General features: G+C 41.7%; 1 protein-coding gene across 1 annotated transcript; it reads right to left on the reverse strand.

Moving 5' to 3' along the window:
- Positions 1 to 7,512: 7,512 nt before the first annotated feature.
- On the reverse strand, positions 7,513 to 10,403 carry LOC117057954 (vomeronasal type-2 receptor 26-like). Its single transcript, XM_033168794.1, has 3 exons — positions 10,278 to 10,403; positions 9,188 to 9,314; positions 7,513 to 8,418 (listed from the first exon to the last, which is right to left on the reverse strand). Exons 1-3 carry the CDS (start codon positions 10,401 to 10,403, stop codon positions 7,520 to 7,522), a joined length of 1,152 nt encoding a protein of 383 aa, XP_033024685.1. The 3' UTR covers positions 7,513 to 7,519.
- Between the last annotated feature and the right edge of the window lie 6,731 nt (positions 10,404 to 17,134).

The raw sequence follows: 17,134 nt of genomic DNA on the forward strand, positions 1-17,134 counted from the left end.
ATAAACCCCAGGTAGTGTGGTTGCTGACCTTGAGCTAGACATCCTGGAGAGTGAAGTCAAATGGGCCTTAGAAAGCACTGCTAATAACAAGGCCAGTGGAAGTGATGATATTCCAGCTGAACTATTTAAAATTTTAAAAGATGGTGCTGTTAAGGTGCTACACTCAATATGCCAGCAAGTTTGGAAAACTTAGCAGTGGCCAGAGGATTGGAGAAGATCAGTCTACATCCCAATCCCAAAGAAGGACAGTGCCAAAGAATGCTCCAGCTACAGCACAATTGTACTCATTTCACACGCTAGCAAGGTTATGCTTAAAATTCTACAATGCAGGCTCAAGCAGTATGTGGACCAAGAACTACCAGAAGTGCAAGCTGGATTTTTAAGGGGCAGAGGAACCAGAGACCAAATTGCAAACATGCGCTGGATTATGGAGAAAGCTAGAGAGTTCAAGAAAAACATCTACTTCTGTTTCATTGACTACCCAAAAGCATTTGACTGTGTCGACCACAGCAAACTATGCCAAGTTCTTAAAGAAATGGGAGTGCCTGATCACCTCATCTGTCTCCTGAGAAATCTCTATGTGGGACAAGATGCTACAGTTAGAACTGGATATGGAACAACTGATTGGTTCAAAATTGGGAAAGGAATACGACAAGGCTGTATATTGTCCCCCTGCTTATTTAACTTATATGCAGAATTCATCATGCGAAAGGCCGGACTGGATGAATCCCAAAACGGAATTAAGATTGCCGGAAGAAATATCAACAACCTCGGATATGCTGATGACGCAACCTTGATGGCAGAAAGTGAGGAGGAATTAAAGAACCTTTTAATGAGGAGAGCGCAAAATATGGTCTGAAGCTCAACATCAAAAAAACTAAGATCATGGCCACTGGTCCCATCACCTCCTGGCAAATAGAAGGGGAAGAAATGGAGGCAGTGAGATATTTTACTTTCTTGGGCTCCATGATCACTGCAGATGGTGACAGCAGTCACAAAATTAAAAGACGCCTGCTTCTTGGGAGAAAAGCAATGACAAACCTAGACAGCATCTTAAAAAGCAGAGACATCACCTTGCCGACAAAGGTCCGTATAGTTAAAGCTATGGTTTTCCCAGTAGTAATGTATGGAAGTGAGAGCTGGACCATCAAGAAGGCTGATCGCCGAAGAATTGATGCTTTTGAATTATGGTGCTGGAGGAGACTCTTGAGAGTCCCATGGACTGCAAAAAGATCAAACCTATCCATTCTGAAGGAAATCAGCCCTGAGTGCTCACTGGAAGGACAGATCATGAAGCTGAGGCTCCAGTACTTTGGCCACCTCATGAGAAGAGAAGACTCCCTGGAAAAGACCCTGATGTTGGGAAAGACTGAGGGCACAAGGAGAAGGGGACGACAGAGGATGAGATGGTTGGACAGTGTTCTCGAAGCTACTAACATGAGTTTGGCCAAACTGCGAGAGGCAATGGAAGACAGGAGTGCCTGGCGTGCTCTGGTCCATGGGGTCATGAAGAGTCGGACATGACTAAAAGACTAAACAACAAGGTGTTCTGACAGGCTTGGCCTATATCCATTCCCCTTACCTTGGGAAGAAATGGGCAACAAAGCCTATCATTCTGCTCACTCTATATGTGAATTTTGTGTGTGTGGAGTTCTGAACTGCTCCCTACAGTCGCATAGAATTAAGAAGCCTGTTTTTCCAGATAAGAATGTAATCTGAAACTACCATTTTCTGTACCAATAAAAAGTTTAGGAACTTTTACCATTTTGTAACCAAGCTATGTCTTCTACTTCTGCAACATTTTTCTGAGTGCTGTGTTCCAAAAAACTTTTGAAGTTGGAAGAGTTTTGTAAGTAAACCATGTTACGTCCTGCTAAGCATGTGATCTATTTTTGTGCTAGGAAAGCGGGATATTCTGGAATTCACTGGAAAGGGCTTATTTTACGGTTTTGCGCCCTGTATTTCCATGCTTCTGTTTCTGCATGTTTTGCCATGCACACAAAGGAAGTTGCTCACAAAAAACACTGGACAGGGCAGGATTGGATCTTCCTGCTTAACAGCTGTAAGCAGAACAGTCTGATTCTTCACTGAACTAGTCCTCAATGAGCAGCTTCTCTGCACACAAACAGAGAATATGGAGCTTAAAATTTTCCAAGGCGCTGTTTTACACATCATTGCCTATGTCAAATAAATTATATCTCATGATAGGCATTACCTGCCAAGGCCGAAGCTCCTGCATCTCTCCTTCCACCGCTGCCCTGTATTTGGTCCTGCACAAGAACATGGCATGTAGAGCATGTGCTATGGCATAGACAGCATTATAGAGACTGTAGCTGTGGCCAGTTATGCTCATCTCAAAACCAGATGAAGGGAGATCTTCCAGCTTCTCCTCTCCAGTGCAGGTTCCACTGGCCTGCTCCTCTGTGTTGGAGTTTGGAAATAAACAGAGAAATGCTTGTTCCCAGAACTGCTTGACAAAGCCATTTCCCTTTGCCTCAAAAGGATTTTGTGCCTCAAGAAAGGATTTGAATCCTTGTACCACATTTGAGTGAACTGCAAAGGAGAGGGAACCCTGGAAGGCTTGCATATCCTGGCTCACATGATAGGTCAATGCTGTGAAATCCAGCTGTGCTGTCAGAATCCACACCTTGCCCTCAGATGTCATGGTCACATTTTCCATTTCACCAAGTGCTACTATTTCTCTCAAGACAAGCATGGACTTTGTTCCTCCATAGACAACCACCACCTTGGCTTCACTTTCCATAATATCTTGATAAATTTGAATCCAGTGGGGAAACATGTCATAATACTCAACCAAATATGTCATTTTTTGGATTGTCTCTGAGAAGGCCAAGCAAATGCCTTTCTGGGAGAGCAGAGGTTTCAGCGTCTGAATAAATCTCTCTCCACCGTCACTTTCTCTAGCAAGCAACCCAACCCATGTCCAACCAAAGTGCAGAAGTAACTCAACAATCCCATTGTACTGATGGGCTTCATTGGGCACCATCTTGTAGAAGGAAGTGGATTGGCTTTGAGCAGCATGCTCTGGGGCAAATGAGCCATAAGTGAGCTAAAAGGAAATAAAGGAGCATCGTGTAAATGAGCCAGGTAGTTGCCTTAAGAAGGAAGGTTCCAGAAAGCTGGGAGGGGTGACAGATTGAACCCTGTGTTTCTCAGCCTCCACCTCCTTCTCTGCCACCCATGCATGCCCAGTTTCCTGAACTCCTGCTTTCCTCTCCTCCCCCCTCCTTTTCATTATCCACTTTGAGCTCTATGCCTTCCTGTGCTGCTGCTTTTCTCTCCCCTGTTTCTTTCATGTTGCTTCACCACAACATTTCAGCTCCTGATTTCACGCCATCTTCTCTTCCCTTCCTCTCTCAAACCACTAACACACAGAATCCCCATCAAGTGCCATAATGTGTCCATCTTTGCAAGAGAGCAGCTTCCTTCTCCAACCAGTAGCCCATGGGAAAAAGGTGTCAGTCATCAGAATAGAATTTGGAGACATGTTTTTATTATGCTGATGGCTTAATGCTACCGGACAGCTTGATGCTACGCATTGCATTTAACTGTGCAAAACACACTGGGAACACTTTTTGTGAAGGGCAGGATCACTCTCCTTTGTCTCTCACAACTATTTCTATATTTAAAAAATCCTTTCTAGATAGAAGACAACATGGTGAATGTGTAAAATCCCCAAGGCAGTATCTTACCTGGGGAATCTTGAAGACGCCCAAGATGTTTGCCAGGTAGACGGAGGTATCAAAGTCCAGTCCCCCAATAACGGCCATCAGGTGTTTCTGGATGTTGCACTTGTAGTTGGGTCTAAGTGTGGAGGGAAGGTTCAGAGCAGCCCAGTATGTCATCCTTTCATCACAGTAACTGTCATAGATGTGCAATCCCAGTGTGATATTAGGTAAGATCTTGAGGTTCTCATTGATCTCCTTGACAGCAAATACCAAGGCCAGAATATGCTGGTAGTTCTTTGGCACAAAACTGCAATGAGAATTTTAATGATTATCATTCAGTGATATCCTATGTATATATATTTTTAATGGGCTTCTTTATGATTCTTTAGAACTTTAGTGCAAATTGTGCCTTAATATACTCATATCTGCAGAACATTTCCCACTGAAAGAATGCATTGTATTCCACTTCTATTCCACTTACACTAATGTATTCATATTTATGCACACTTTGCCTACATATATTTATTTTGTTTACATTGCTTGGCTGGAGAACTGCATTGAGCAACTTGGAGAAGTGTGAATTTAAAATGATGGCTGTGTTTTTGTTTTGATATATAGTTAGAGCAAACAAAGTTTGGTAGGTTCACCTTTAAATATGAAATGATTTGAATTCTCCCCTTCCCAATAAAGGAATATTGATGTGTACTTTGGGGTCCATTATATACTTGATAACACCTTTTGAACACCCAAGAGATGCTCTTGCTGACACCAGCCTCTAAAGCCTTTCATTCCATACCAACTTCCCTAAGCCTCCACTCCTGTCAAGTTCACTCACAGATTAGTTTAGCAGCTAGGTACAATCTGCTTCTGAATGGGAAACTCCTCAGATTATGTTCCTGTCTGATTGGACAGATGGGCTCCTTTAAGAAATCTGCTTTTATAATGTTCTTCGGGTAAAAACTGAGCAGCATTTTAGCTTAATGTGGGGCTCATTCTGACTTTTCCTAGTCCTACCATTTTCCTCCAGGAAAATCTGATCTTTACCGCTCAATTGGAACTCACACCTCCCTCATAACATCTCCCAGCTGACAGTTAACTGACATTTCTTCACTGATCACTACCTTCAGATGAATACAGTCGGAATGTATCTGATCCAGGCCCTGTCTATCAATATTAAACACAATTGTCTAGCCTGACTTGGATGAGAATATCAGGCGCTATTCTTGCGTCACCTCAAAGGAGAAGAGAGTTTTTAAGACCCTTCACAAGAGAGTTTCTGAGGAGAAGATTAAGAACAGAGAAGGGATTTCCATTTTAAACTAGGGAGGTTTAATCCAGTGTTTTTCAACCTTTTTTGGGCAAAGGCACACCTGTTTCATGAAAAAAATCACGAGGCACACCACCATTAGAAAATGTTAAAAAATTTAACTCTGTGCCTATATTGACTATATATAAAGTAATTTTTCAATTTTTCCCACGGCACACCAGGCAACATCTCGCGGCACACTAGTGTGCCGCGGAACAGTGGTTGAAAAACACTGGTTTAATCTGTGAGTCCTTGGAAGAGATTTGGGGGATGTGGGTAGGAGAGAACACATCAACAAGACCAGGCTCTCTCATCTCACTGACACATTCAGATCTGCATCTCCCTTCTTCCAAGCCAACTCTTCAACTTTGTAAATGCCCCCCCCCTATCTGTCTGGAAGTTAAACTCACTGAAATCAGCAGAACTAGCTTCTGAATAGACCTGGTTAGAGCTGGTCTATTGTCTGATTATTTGCTGTCAATACATAATCAGTATTGTCTGATTATTTGCTGTCATTACTTGGTATTAAGAAGTTGATGGATAGTTTGCCTTTCTTTGAAGTCTTCTTTGTCAAAAGAAGCAAAGAGATGAGAAGCAAGTCCGCCAACAATAAGATCACCAGGTTGGTAGTATTCATGTGGAATTCTGGACAGATCATTGACGGTGCAACTCGTGGTCTGTTTGCACACCAAATGTGGCAGATGAAAGAGAAGGGGCACAATAAACAGCAGCATACTGAAGCAAATAATCTTTCTCATCAAACACCCTTATTTCCACCCAGCACATGAACCTTGCTTCACAACCACCCCCAGTACACTATTCTGCATTGTCACAAATGCCACTTCTCTAACAATCCACAGATTTTACAACTTTATTAAGAGAAAAGTGAAAATCATTTCTCTTCCTCTGTCCACTCCCTTGCTTAGAATGGCAGGAAGAGGTTTTCATACCCATGTTTTGACATTGGTTAGTATTCTCTGGAAATCTACTGAGACATTATCCAAGGGAGACTTAGCCATGCTGAGAGTGATAATTATAGGTGAGATAATAACAAGCTGTCTTTACATCAGGAATATCAGAAAATGACCCAAAAACAAAGAAACCCCTGCTTCTGATTTCTCATCCAAAGTGTTTTTTGTATGTTTATGGGACAACTAAAGGGCATGCAGAATTAACAGCAACAAGGAAAAGAACAGTTGGCCAGTTTCTTACCAATGCTGACCAGTGCAAATGATTAATTTGACATCTTATAATTCCCCACCTGAACACCACTTCATTAGTTTTCTGACAATTATACCAAGACAAAAGAGTGGTGAAAAGGAATGAGTTTTGTATGTGGTTTGCGTTGCAAGCAATGAAAAACAGGTACCAAAAAAAGAGAATTCTCTGGATGTCAGGATCTAGGTTTAGGGATCAAACTCGTTGGTGAGGGCGGTATATATGGTATAGCATATATTGCCCATAACTACAGGCATCCCTCAGTACACATGAATAATAACGAAATCATTTAATTAATACCCAGAAATGGAACATAACGCTCAAGTGGGGACTCGCTGTAGGCCTACTGAAATCTCTGAGACTGGTTAATCATGACAGTAGCAACCCTACTGAAACTTTACCAAGAACAAGAGGAAAATAATCTAGAAAGGAATGAGACTTTTTTTTAAAAAAATGCCTCTCAATATATGGTTTTTTCTTCCAATCAATAAAAAACCCTCCAGGGATGGTCTAGCCCATGACCACAGGCATCCCTCACTGCACACTATAAAGAACCAAATACTTTAATTAATACCCAGAAATGGAGAGAGAGAGCTGGAGAGTTCCCATGGCTTGTGAGGGTAGAGAAGAGACTGGAGATGCAGAAGGGGGTTGTTTCTGCTGCTCACCCCCCCCCCCACCTGACAGCTAATGTGCATAGAAGAGTAGCAGAAGCAGCACATCCACACATCCTCCAGTCAGCCCCCAAAATTCCAGATGTGTGTACTTTAGGTGCAGTATTTTTGATCTGGAATGCAAAGGGAGCAGTAGAGAAGACATTCAAAGAGTCTCAGAGGGTGCTCCCCACTTATCCAATCTTCATTTATGTGTGGGGGGCACTTGAACATAACCCTGAGGAAGTGGGGTCTTGCTGTACTGAAAGCTCTGAGACTTGTTAATCATGACAGAAGCAACTCCACTGAAACCTTACCAAGAGGAAAATAATCTAGAAAGGAATGTGACTTAAAAAAAGAAAGAAATTGCCTCTCAATGTATTATTTTTTTCCTGTTCAGTTTCTAATCATTTACCCTCTGAGGTTCTAGTCAGGTCTTAATATTTTGTGGTACAAATGGCAGTTTTTTTGGTTTTCAAATAAACCTTAGTGTTAAAACAAGATCAGTCGCTCCTGTCTCAGAGAAACCATAGGGGATTTTAACACAGCAATTGCAACATGTAAAACACAACATAATTTAATGATGTGGATAAAGAGAGCTTATATTGCTCATAGTTTGGTAGAAAAAACCCAAAAGATGAGGGTATAATTTATTATTTCCTCTTTATTAACTTCTCCTTGCTGTTCAGATCAGGCCTCAGCACAATGATGTAGCATTTGGGAACAAAGATGGAGCCCAGTAAGCCAGCACTGGAGGCTAAGATGGAGAAGATCTCCACAGCCACCATGTATTTCCCCTTGGTGCTCAGGTAGACAGGAACAAAGGAGATCCAAACACTACAAAACAACAACATGCTGAAGGTGATGAATTTGGCCTCATTAAAGCTGTCAGGCAGTTTCCTGGCAAAAAAGGCCACAACAAAGCTGATGATGGCCAAAAATCCCATGTAGCCCAGGACACAGTAGAACAGGGCAACAGACCCTTCGTTGCAACTCAGAATGATTTCTCTCATCATTGAGTGCTTGTCAGAATCAGGGAATGGGGAATAGGTTCCTAACCACACAGTGCAAATGCCAGCTTGGATAAGGGAACAAGAAAACACAATGACGCTTGCCAGTCTTTTCCCCACCCACTTCCTCATTCTGGATCCTGGTTTGGTGGCCACAAAGGCCAGAACCACTGTGATAGTCTTGGCCAGCACGCAAGAAACGGTCACTGTGAAAACAAGGCCAAAAGCCATTTGTCGGAGCAGGCAGCTCACTCTTTCTGGAGGGCTGAGGAAAATCAATGGGCAGAGGAAGCAGAGCAGGAGGGATGTGAGGAGAGTGTAGGTGAGGTCCCGGTTGTTTGCTCTGACAATGGGTGTGTCCTGATGTTTAATGAAGATGACTAGGACCACCACTGTGAGGAGAGAGAGAGAAAGAGCCAACAATGCTAAGCTCATCCCCAGAGGCTCTTTAATAGACAGGAAGCTGATGGTCTTTGGAATGCATTGTGATTGTTCCATGTTGGGATAATGATCTTTGGGGCACCCAACACAGTCATCCATATCTGAAAAGAAAGTAATGCATTCAGATTTCAGATGTTAGGATAGTAACAACTACTGCTGTGAGTATGGTACACTTAAGGTTAAATTAGATTTATCACACATATTTACAATAACCAGATTGAAAGTGATGCATCAGAATCCCACCTCAACCTTTGTGTTGGGTTATGTGGGGTGTCCTGTGATGACTTGCTAACTTCCCATAAACCACATTGTTATTGTTCGGAACAGGTACAGTCCATTACCTTTTTGCACAGGGGTTCCATTCCCAGACCCGTTCCACCCCCACACCCTGTGATGAATCCATTCCACCCCAACTAGGTGTGTGATCGCGCATCAATCAGACACTTGTTTATTTGTTATTGCCTGAACTAAGATAGGTGTCCCTTACCAAATCATATCATTTGTGCATTTTGGTCACTGAACCTGTGACAAAAATTAGATAATGGGCACCAAACCATTTCTTCCTTTTTTTTTTTGAGAAGCTCCATATTCCTTTGTGAGGGCTATCTGCCAATTGGGATGGAGGAGAATTTTGATTTTTTTATGCCACTTCAATGAGAAAGTTGTCTAAATAGCACTCCTTGAACCAACAAATTAATCAAAGTACAGTTGACCTTAAAAAATCTATACTTTTCTAAACATTTGTGATGCGGTTCTCCAATCAAACAACATGTAGAAAAATGCACACTTTACTACTGATTTATTTTTTTTCTTTTCCTCAACTTCTAACATGACATACGCTTTGAAAATTATATATCCTGTGTCTCTTACCCTTCCGGGATGAAATCTTGCCTTGAGGACATGGAGCACAATCATAGCAGCAGAATGGATCACCTTCCTTCTTCTCCTTGCTGGAACCAGGAGGGCAATTTGGGTTACATACCGAAAGGGGTGGAACCTTTCCATTTAAATAAACACATAAACATTACAGCACAGAGAAATCATTAGTACTTTTTGTGTCCTTTTTCTTCAAACAAGCCGTAGGAAGACACTAAAGTACTCATTCGAAACTCTGTTCTAAGCTACTCACTTCCTTTTTTATTGGTTTTTATTTAAAAAAAAATAAAGAAAATGATGCTGAAACTGACCATGTATGAGCCCCTTTCAGGCATTCAGGACGAATGCATGAGGACGCAAATGAGAAAGAGGATTGGGGATTCTCCTTCACCAGCATTCCCCCTACTGTCCCCATACAAAATGTAATTAATACCTGTTCCACCCCCAATTTCCCAATCTTAGCACATGTACAACAATCCTGCTTCTTGTGGAGGACAGAAGTGTAGTCCCAAGAATGAGCTACAAATCTGGAGACTGTGTGGAGAGTGGTCTTGTGCTCAGGTCCAACTCTGACAACCAGGGTCATTTTCCGTTTGAAAACACAAATATCTACCTTATACAGTAACAACCAAAAGAATACAACCCCCAGATCAAAAGTCCAGAGCTACTTTAATTTGACGGTCAACTGGGAGAAGAGGAATGTTTCAACTTGGCACCTAAAGCTATGTAGGTTTGTGTCTTCCTCAATCTAAGAAGTCAATTTCCTCATTCCACTGTTGGTGAGAAAGAACAGCTGACCACAAACTCCATAGTCCCTGCTTCTTTCCCATCGAAGCAACAAACACTTTATTCCTGACAAGAGATTCATGAAATACCCAGGGATAAAGAGAGGCACAAGCCAACAGTCACATACATGCCTATCCAGATGCAGAACGAGACTGGCCATGGGTATTATCCTGGACTAGATGGGCCATTGGCCTGATCCAGCAAGCTCATCTTATGTTCTTATGCAGTGCAGAGGAAAATCTAAAAGTGCAATACCATTGTTTTCCTATATCTCATGGATGTAGGAATTATGCCCCACCTGGTGAAAGCTTCTGTGCCACATCATTCGATTGTCATCAATGGAGAATTCCTGACCTGGGGCAGTGTCCGAATCCATCCTTCCAACCTTGACCCTCACGAAGGAGTTATTTGGGAAAGTGACCATGTTGGTAATATCAAAGCCAGTTTCTACTTCCCTGTTCTCACCAAAAGATACAGTTTCTCCGGCAGAGTTGTTGAAGGAGACACTCCTAAGAAAGGGATGGAGCTGCAAAGAAATAAACATAGTAACTATGAAGTAATGCATATGCCTCTCCTTATTGGCACTCACGATGCCTCCAGTCTGTCAGTACACGCAGAAATTGCTATAAAAACTAATGTGTTCCTGAGAAATAATTCATAAAGTGAGCATTGGCCTACTGAGTTGACAACTTTTATTGTTTCCTATGGGGAAAATCCCAATGCATTTCTGACCAAGATGAAAAGAAAAAATATCCATGCCTTTCAGCTCCCACTGCTTGGATATCCTCCCCGTAACTTGTGTGCAAAGAAGCTTAGATTAGATCCGCCTTCACTAACAGGTCCTCTGCACATAAAGGAAGTTGCTCAAAAAAAAAGCAGGAAAGTGCAGGGTTGAATCCTCCTGCTTAACAGCTGATAGGCATTACCTGCCAAGGTTGAAGCTCCTGCATCTCTCCTTCTACCTCTACCCTATATTTGCATCCAGGCAGGAATATGGCATGTAAAGCATGTGCTATGGCATAGACAGCATTATAGAGACTGTAGCTGTGGCCAGACATGGTCATCTCAAAAGCAGATGAAATGAGATTTTCCAGCTTCTCCTCTCCAGTGCAGGTTCCACTGGCCTGCTCCTTTGTACCGGAATTTGGAAATAAACAGAGAAATACTTCTGCCCAGAACTGCTTGACAAAGCCATTTCCATTTGCCTCAAAAGGATTCTGTGCCTGAAGAAAGGCTTTGAATCCTTGTACCACATTTGAATGAACCGCAAAGGACAGGGAACCCTGGAAGACTTGCATATCCCGGTTCATTTGAAAAGTCATTGCTGTGAAATCCAGCTGTGCTGTCAGAATCCACACATTGCCCACAGATGTCTTGGTCACATTTTCCAATTCACCAAGAGCTACTATTTCTCTCAAGCCAAGCATGGACTTTGTTGCTCCATAGACAACCACCACCTTGGCTTTACTTTCCATAATAACTTGATAAATTTCGACCCAGTGGTGAAACATGTCATAATAATCAGCCAAATATGTTGTTTTCAGGTTTGTCTCTGAGAAGGCCACGCAAATGCCTTTCTGGGAAAGGAGAAGTTTCAGGTTCTCAACAAATCTCTCTCCACTGTCATTCTCTCCAGCGAGCAATCCAACCCACGTCCAACCAAAGTGCAGAAGTAACTCAACAATCCCAGTGTGCTGATGAGCCTCATTGGGCACCATCCTATAGAAGGAAGTGGATTGGCTTTGACCAGCATCCTCTGGAGCAAAGGACCCATAAGTGAGCTAAAAGGAAATAAAGGAGCATCATCTATAATTGCAGAAGGACTAGGTATGTGCATCGAAGGCATACCCACCCAGGACGCAAAATGAGCCAGTTGCCTTAAGAAGGCAGGATCCAGAAAGCTGGGAGCGGGGGCAGATTGCACACTGTGTTTTTCTGCCTCCAGCTCCTTCTCTGCCACCCCTACATGCCCAGTTTCCTGCACTCCTGATTTCCTCTCCTCCTTTGCTTAACCACAGCATTTCAGCTCATGCTTTCATGGCATCCTCCCTTCCCTTCCTTTCTCAAACCACTAACACACAGAATCCCCATCAAGTGCCACAGTGTGTGGGCAGCTGACTCCTGATAGACAGGCTTCCAGCTCTGCAAGAGAGCAGCTTCCGCCATGGACAAATGGTGAGAGGGTGTCAGTCGTCAGAATGGAATTTGGATACATGTTTCTAGGTGTGTGTGGACAAGGAAGTGTGGTGAGATGAGCACTTTTCCACCATCACATTACCTTGTGAAGGATGGGATCACTCTTCTTTGTCTCTCACAACTATTTCTATATAATACAAATCCTTTCTGGATAAAAGGAATTATGGTGAATGTGTGGAATCCCCAAGGCAGCATCTTACCTGGGGGATCTTGTAGATGCCCAAGATGTTTGCCAAGTAGACAGAGGTATCAAAGTACAGTCCCCCAATAACGGCCATCAGGTGTTTTTGGATGTTGCACTTGTAGTTGGGTCTACATGTGGAGGGAAGGTTCAGAGCTGCCCGGTAGGTCATCTTTTCATTAAAGTAACTGTCATAGATGTGGAATCCCAAGGTGATATTAGGTAAGATCTTGGGGTTCTCATTGATCTCCTTGACAGCAAATACCAAGGCCAGAATATGCTGGTAGTTCTTTGGCACAATACTGCAACAAGATTTTTATGCTGTATCATTGCGAGATATCCTATGTATATATATTTTTAATGGGCTTCTTTATAATTCTTTAGAATTTTAGTGCAATTTGTGCCCTAATATACACATATCTCCAGAAGAATTTCCCCACAGGAATGCATTGTATTTCACTTCTACTCCACTTACAATAATATATGCATTTTTAGGGACACTTTACCACCAGATATTCATTTTTGTTTATATGGCTTGGATGGAGAACTGCATTGAACAATTTGGAGAAATATGAATTTCAAATGATGGCTGTGTTTTGGTTTTGATATCTTTTTAGAGCAAATAAATTTTTGCAGTTTCACGTTTAAATAGGAATTTATTTGAATTCCCACCTTTCCAATAAAGAATATTGATATTTATTTCCCCTCCTGTCCAATTTATTCACAAATTGGTTTAGCAACTAGGTACAATCTGCATCTGACTGGCAAACTCCTCAAATTATATTCCTGGCTGCTTGGACAGCTGAGCTCTTTTAAGGAATCTGCTTTTATAATGTTCTTCTGGTAAAAACTGAGCAGCATTTTAACTTAATGTACGGCTCATTCAGACTTCCCCATGCCCTGCCATTTTCTTCCAGGAAAACATGATCTTTACCTCTCAATGGGAACACACACTTCCCTCATAATTTCTCCCAACTGACAGTTAACTGACATTTCTTCACTGATCACAACCTTCAACTGAATACAGTCTGAATGTCTTTGATCAAGGCCCTGTCTATTAATATTAAACACAATCGTCTAGCCTGACTTGGATCTTCAAGCACCACCTCAAAGGAGAGGTGAGCCTTTAATACCCCTGCCTGGTTAGAGCTGGGGGATATTTCAGTATCATTCACCATGATATATCATCTGATTATTAGACATTTGATTTGTTTACAAGGTATTAAGAAGTTGATGGATAGTTAGCCTTTCTGTGAAGTCTTCTTTGTCAAAAGCAGTAAAGAGGTGAGAAGTAACTGCGCCAACAATAAGATCACCAGGTTGGTAGTATTCATGTGGAATTCTGGACAGATCATGGACAGTGGAACTCGTGGTATGTTTACACACCAAATGTGGCAGATGAAAGAAAACAGACACAATAAACAGCAGCATACTGAAGCAAATATTCTTTCTCATCAAACACCCTTATTTCCATCCAGCACATTAACCTTCCTACAGAACCAGCCTCAGTACAATATTCTTCCTTGTCATGAACAGCACTTCTCTAACAATTCACAGATTAAAATCCTATTTTACAACTTGATTTAGAGAAAAGTGAAAATGCATCCTCTGTCCTCTTCCTCTGTCCTCTCCCTTGCAAAGAATGGCAGGAAGAGGTTATAATACCCATGTTTTGACATTGGTTAGTATTCTCTGGAAATCTACTGAGACATTATCCAAGGGAGACTTAGCCATGCTGAGAGTGATAATTATAGGTGAGGTAATAACAAGCTCTCTTTATATCAGGAACATCAGAAAATAACCAAAAGAAAAAAGAAAAGCCCTGCTTCTGATGTTTCATCCAAAGTGGTTTCTGACTGCTTCTGGGACAACAAAAGGGCATGCAGAATTAACAGCAACAAGGAAGAGAAGAACAGTTGGCCAGTCTCTTATCAAAGCTGACCAGTGCAAATGATTAATCTGACCTCCTAAAATTCCCTGCTGTACACCAGTTCATTAGATTTCTGACCATTATACCAGGACCAAAGAATGGTGAAAAGGACTGAGTTTTGTTGGTGGTTTCGTTTGTAGGAAGGAAAAATAGGTATCAACAAAGCAGAATGTTTTGGATGCCAAAATACAGGTTTGGGGCAAAACTCTTTTTCTGAGAGATTCTGAGCCGAGATTTTAAATCACAAAATATGCAGCCAAATAAAGTGTGGAAATATAAGTTGCTAGGCCTTTAAAATATGACCTCCCTCTTCCCTAAGCATAGAATAAGACTAAACATTTGGTAAGTTAAGAACTGGTATACTTACAAACTTTTCAAAGGTCAGGTTCATGTGCTTTTCCACATATCAGTCAGAAAACACAGGCTGCAAAACTTGGCTTATTTACAATGCTGAAAGTTCCAAATTCTTGGTATAAGGATGTAAATGTGGCTTGTTAGAACAATGGGGTCTGAGAATGAGGAAACCAGTTCAGACCTAAAACATTGCGCTTCTCAGGTGGAGTGAAGGGGAACAATAGGCCTGCAGTTTTAAACCTGTCTTATATTAATTCAACTTAAGCATATTAGCCTTGGAGACTTTCCAGTAAATGGTGGGGACCATGTTTCGGTTTCAACCGGTTTCCATTTATTTGGAATCAACTGAGCTATTTTCTGATTTTGTAGGAGGAAGGGGAAATCCTGGCTCATGCCTGTCTCCAAGGCATGGCAGAAAATAGTAGAGTAGCTGATGGGTGGAAAAGTAATTCCCATGCAGCTCCCATACGGAGCCCAAAGTAAAACATACACAGGCAGCAGGCTTTCTTCAGTAATATTTTATTGAGGTTCTTAGAGCATAAGAATAGTTATAAATCCAAAATTCTTGCTGGATGCCCAGGCAAGGGTCAAAACATAGCTCAAAAGAGTATATCCAGTTACAGAAGCAAAAAACACAGGTAGACTGTACAGGAGAAAGAGAAAAATTGAGAAAGAATACAGATCTGCTCAGTAGCAGGATATTTATCTCCAGAGTTTTTGACCTTTAGTGTCACATGACACCAGTTGCAGAGAAGCTTTGAGAAAGTTTAAGTAAAGTTCTACACCCATAAAACTTGCAATGCATGACACACAGTGGCAAAAAGGGGTGTAGAAAACCCTCCACCTTCCTTACATGTGAACATCTCTCTCAACTTCTTCACGTGGTTTGCAGCAATGGGAATTTAGCCCTGGGAAGATGTCAAGAAACCATGCCTTCTTTACAAGCACAAACAACTATTTTTCTGTTCCCGATAGAAAAGCAGCACTCAACTGGTTGGTGGGACAGTATAAAGAAGTAATAAATAAAAAGTAGTGTGTGGTGGTATTATATTTTCTAATAAAACTGAGCTTAATTTCACTCATGTTCAATATGCTTTTCCTCCAAAATATTCACTCAGAAGCATTCCGCCCCATCTTATAACAACAGGCCCATTAAAAATAGCACAATTGTTATCTATTGAATTTTAAGTTTTAAAAAAACTCACCAGGAATGGTCTAGCATATGTTGACTACAACCACAGGCATCCCCCACTGCACATAAATAATAATAAAATAATTTAATTAATACCCAGTTATGGAGGGAGTGAGCTGGAGAGTTCTCATGGCTTGTGAGGGTAGAGAAGAAACTGGAGGTTGTTTCTGCTGCTCAGATCCCCCACCTAACAGCTGTTGTGCAAAGAAGAACAGTAGGAGCAGCAACTTTTCAACACATCCTCCAGCCAGTCCTCAAAATTCCAGATGTGGGTATTTTAGGTGCAGTATTTTTGATCTGGAATGGAGAGGGAGCAGCAGAGAAGGCATTCAAGGAGTCTCAGAGTGTGCTCCCCACTTATCCAATCTTAATTTATGGGGGGGGGGCACTGGAGCATAACCCTATGTAAGTGGGGACTCGCTGTACTGAAAGCTCTGATACTGGTTAATCATGACAGGAGCAACTCTACTGAAATCTTACTCGCAGGAAAATAAGCTAGAAAGGAACAATACTTTTTTTAAAAAAGTTTTCTCTCAATATATGTTTTTCCATGTTCAGTTTCTAATCAATTACCCTCTGAAGTTCTAGTCAGGCCTCAATATTCTGTGGTACACATGATAGTTTTTTAGTTTTCCAAATAAACCTTAGTTTTAAAACAAGATCAGGGACTCCTGTCTCAGAGAGACCACAGGGGATTTTAAAAAGTAATTTCATACAGCAATTGCAACACAGAGAATATAACATAATTTAATGATGTGGATAAAGAGAGATTACATTGCCCATATTTTGGTAGAACCCCCCCCCCCAAGACAATAGGATAATTTATTATTTCCTCTTTATTAACTGCTCTTTGCTGTTCAGATCAGGCCTCAGCACAATGATGTAGCATTTGGGAGCAAAGATGGAGCCAAGTAAGCCAACACTGGAGGCCAAGATGGAGAAGATCTCCACAGCCACCATGTATTTCCCCTTGGTGCTCAGGTAGACCGGAACAAAGGAGATCCAAACACTACAAAACAAGAACATGCTGAAGGTGATGAATTTGGCCTCATTGAAGCTCTCAGGCAATTTCCTGGCAAAAAAGGCCACTACAAAGCTAACAATGGCCAAAAAGCCCATGTAGCCCAGGACACAGTAAAACAGGGAAACTGACCCTTCGTTGCAACCTAGAATGATTTCTCTCATCATTGAGTGCATGTCAGAATCAGGGAATGGAGGAGACGTTCCTAACCACACAGTGCAAATACATGCTTGGATAAGGGAACAAGAAAACACAATGACGCTTGCCAGTCTTTTCCCCAC

The sequence above is a fragment of the Lacerta agilis genome, chromosome 14 (genome assembly GCF_009819535.1).
Source record: "Lacerta agilis isolate rLacAgi1 chromosome 14, rLacAgi1.pri, whole genome shotgun sequence".
Classification (NCBI taxonomy): Eukaryota; Metazoa; Chordata; class Lepidosauria; order Squamata; family Lacertidae; genus Lacerta; species Lacerta agilis.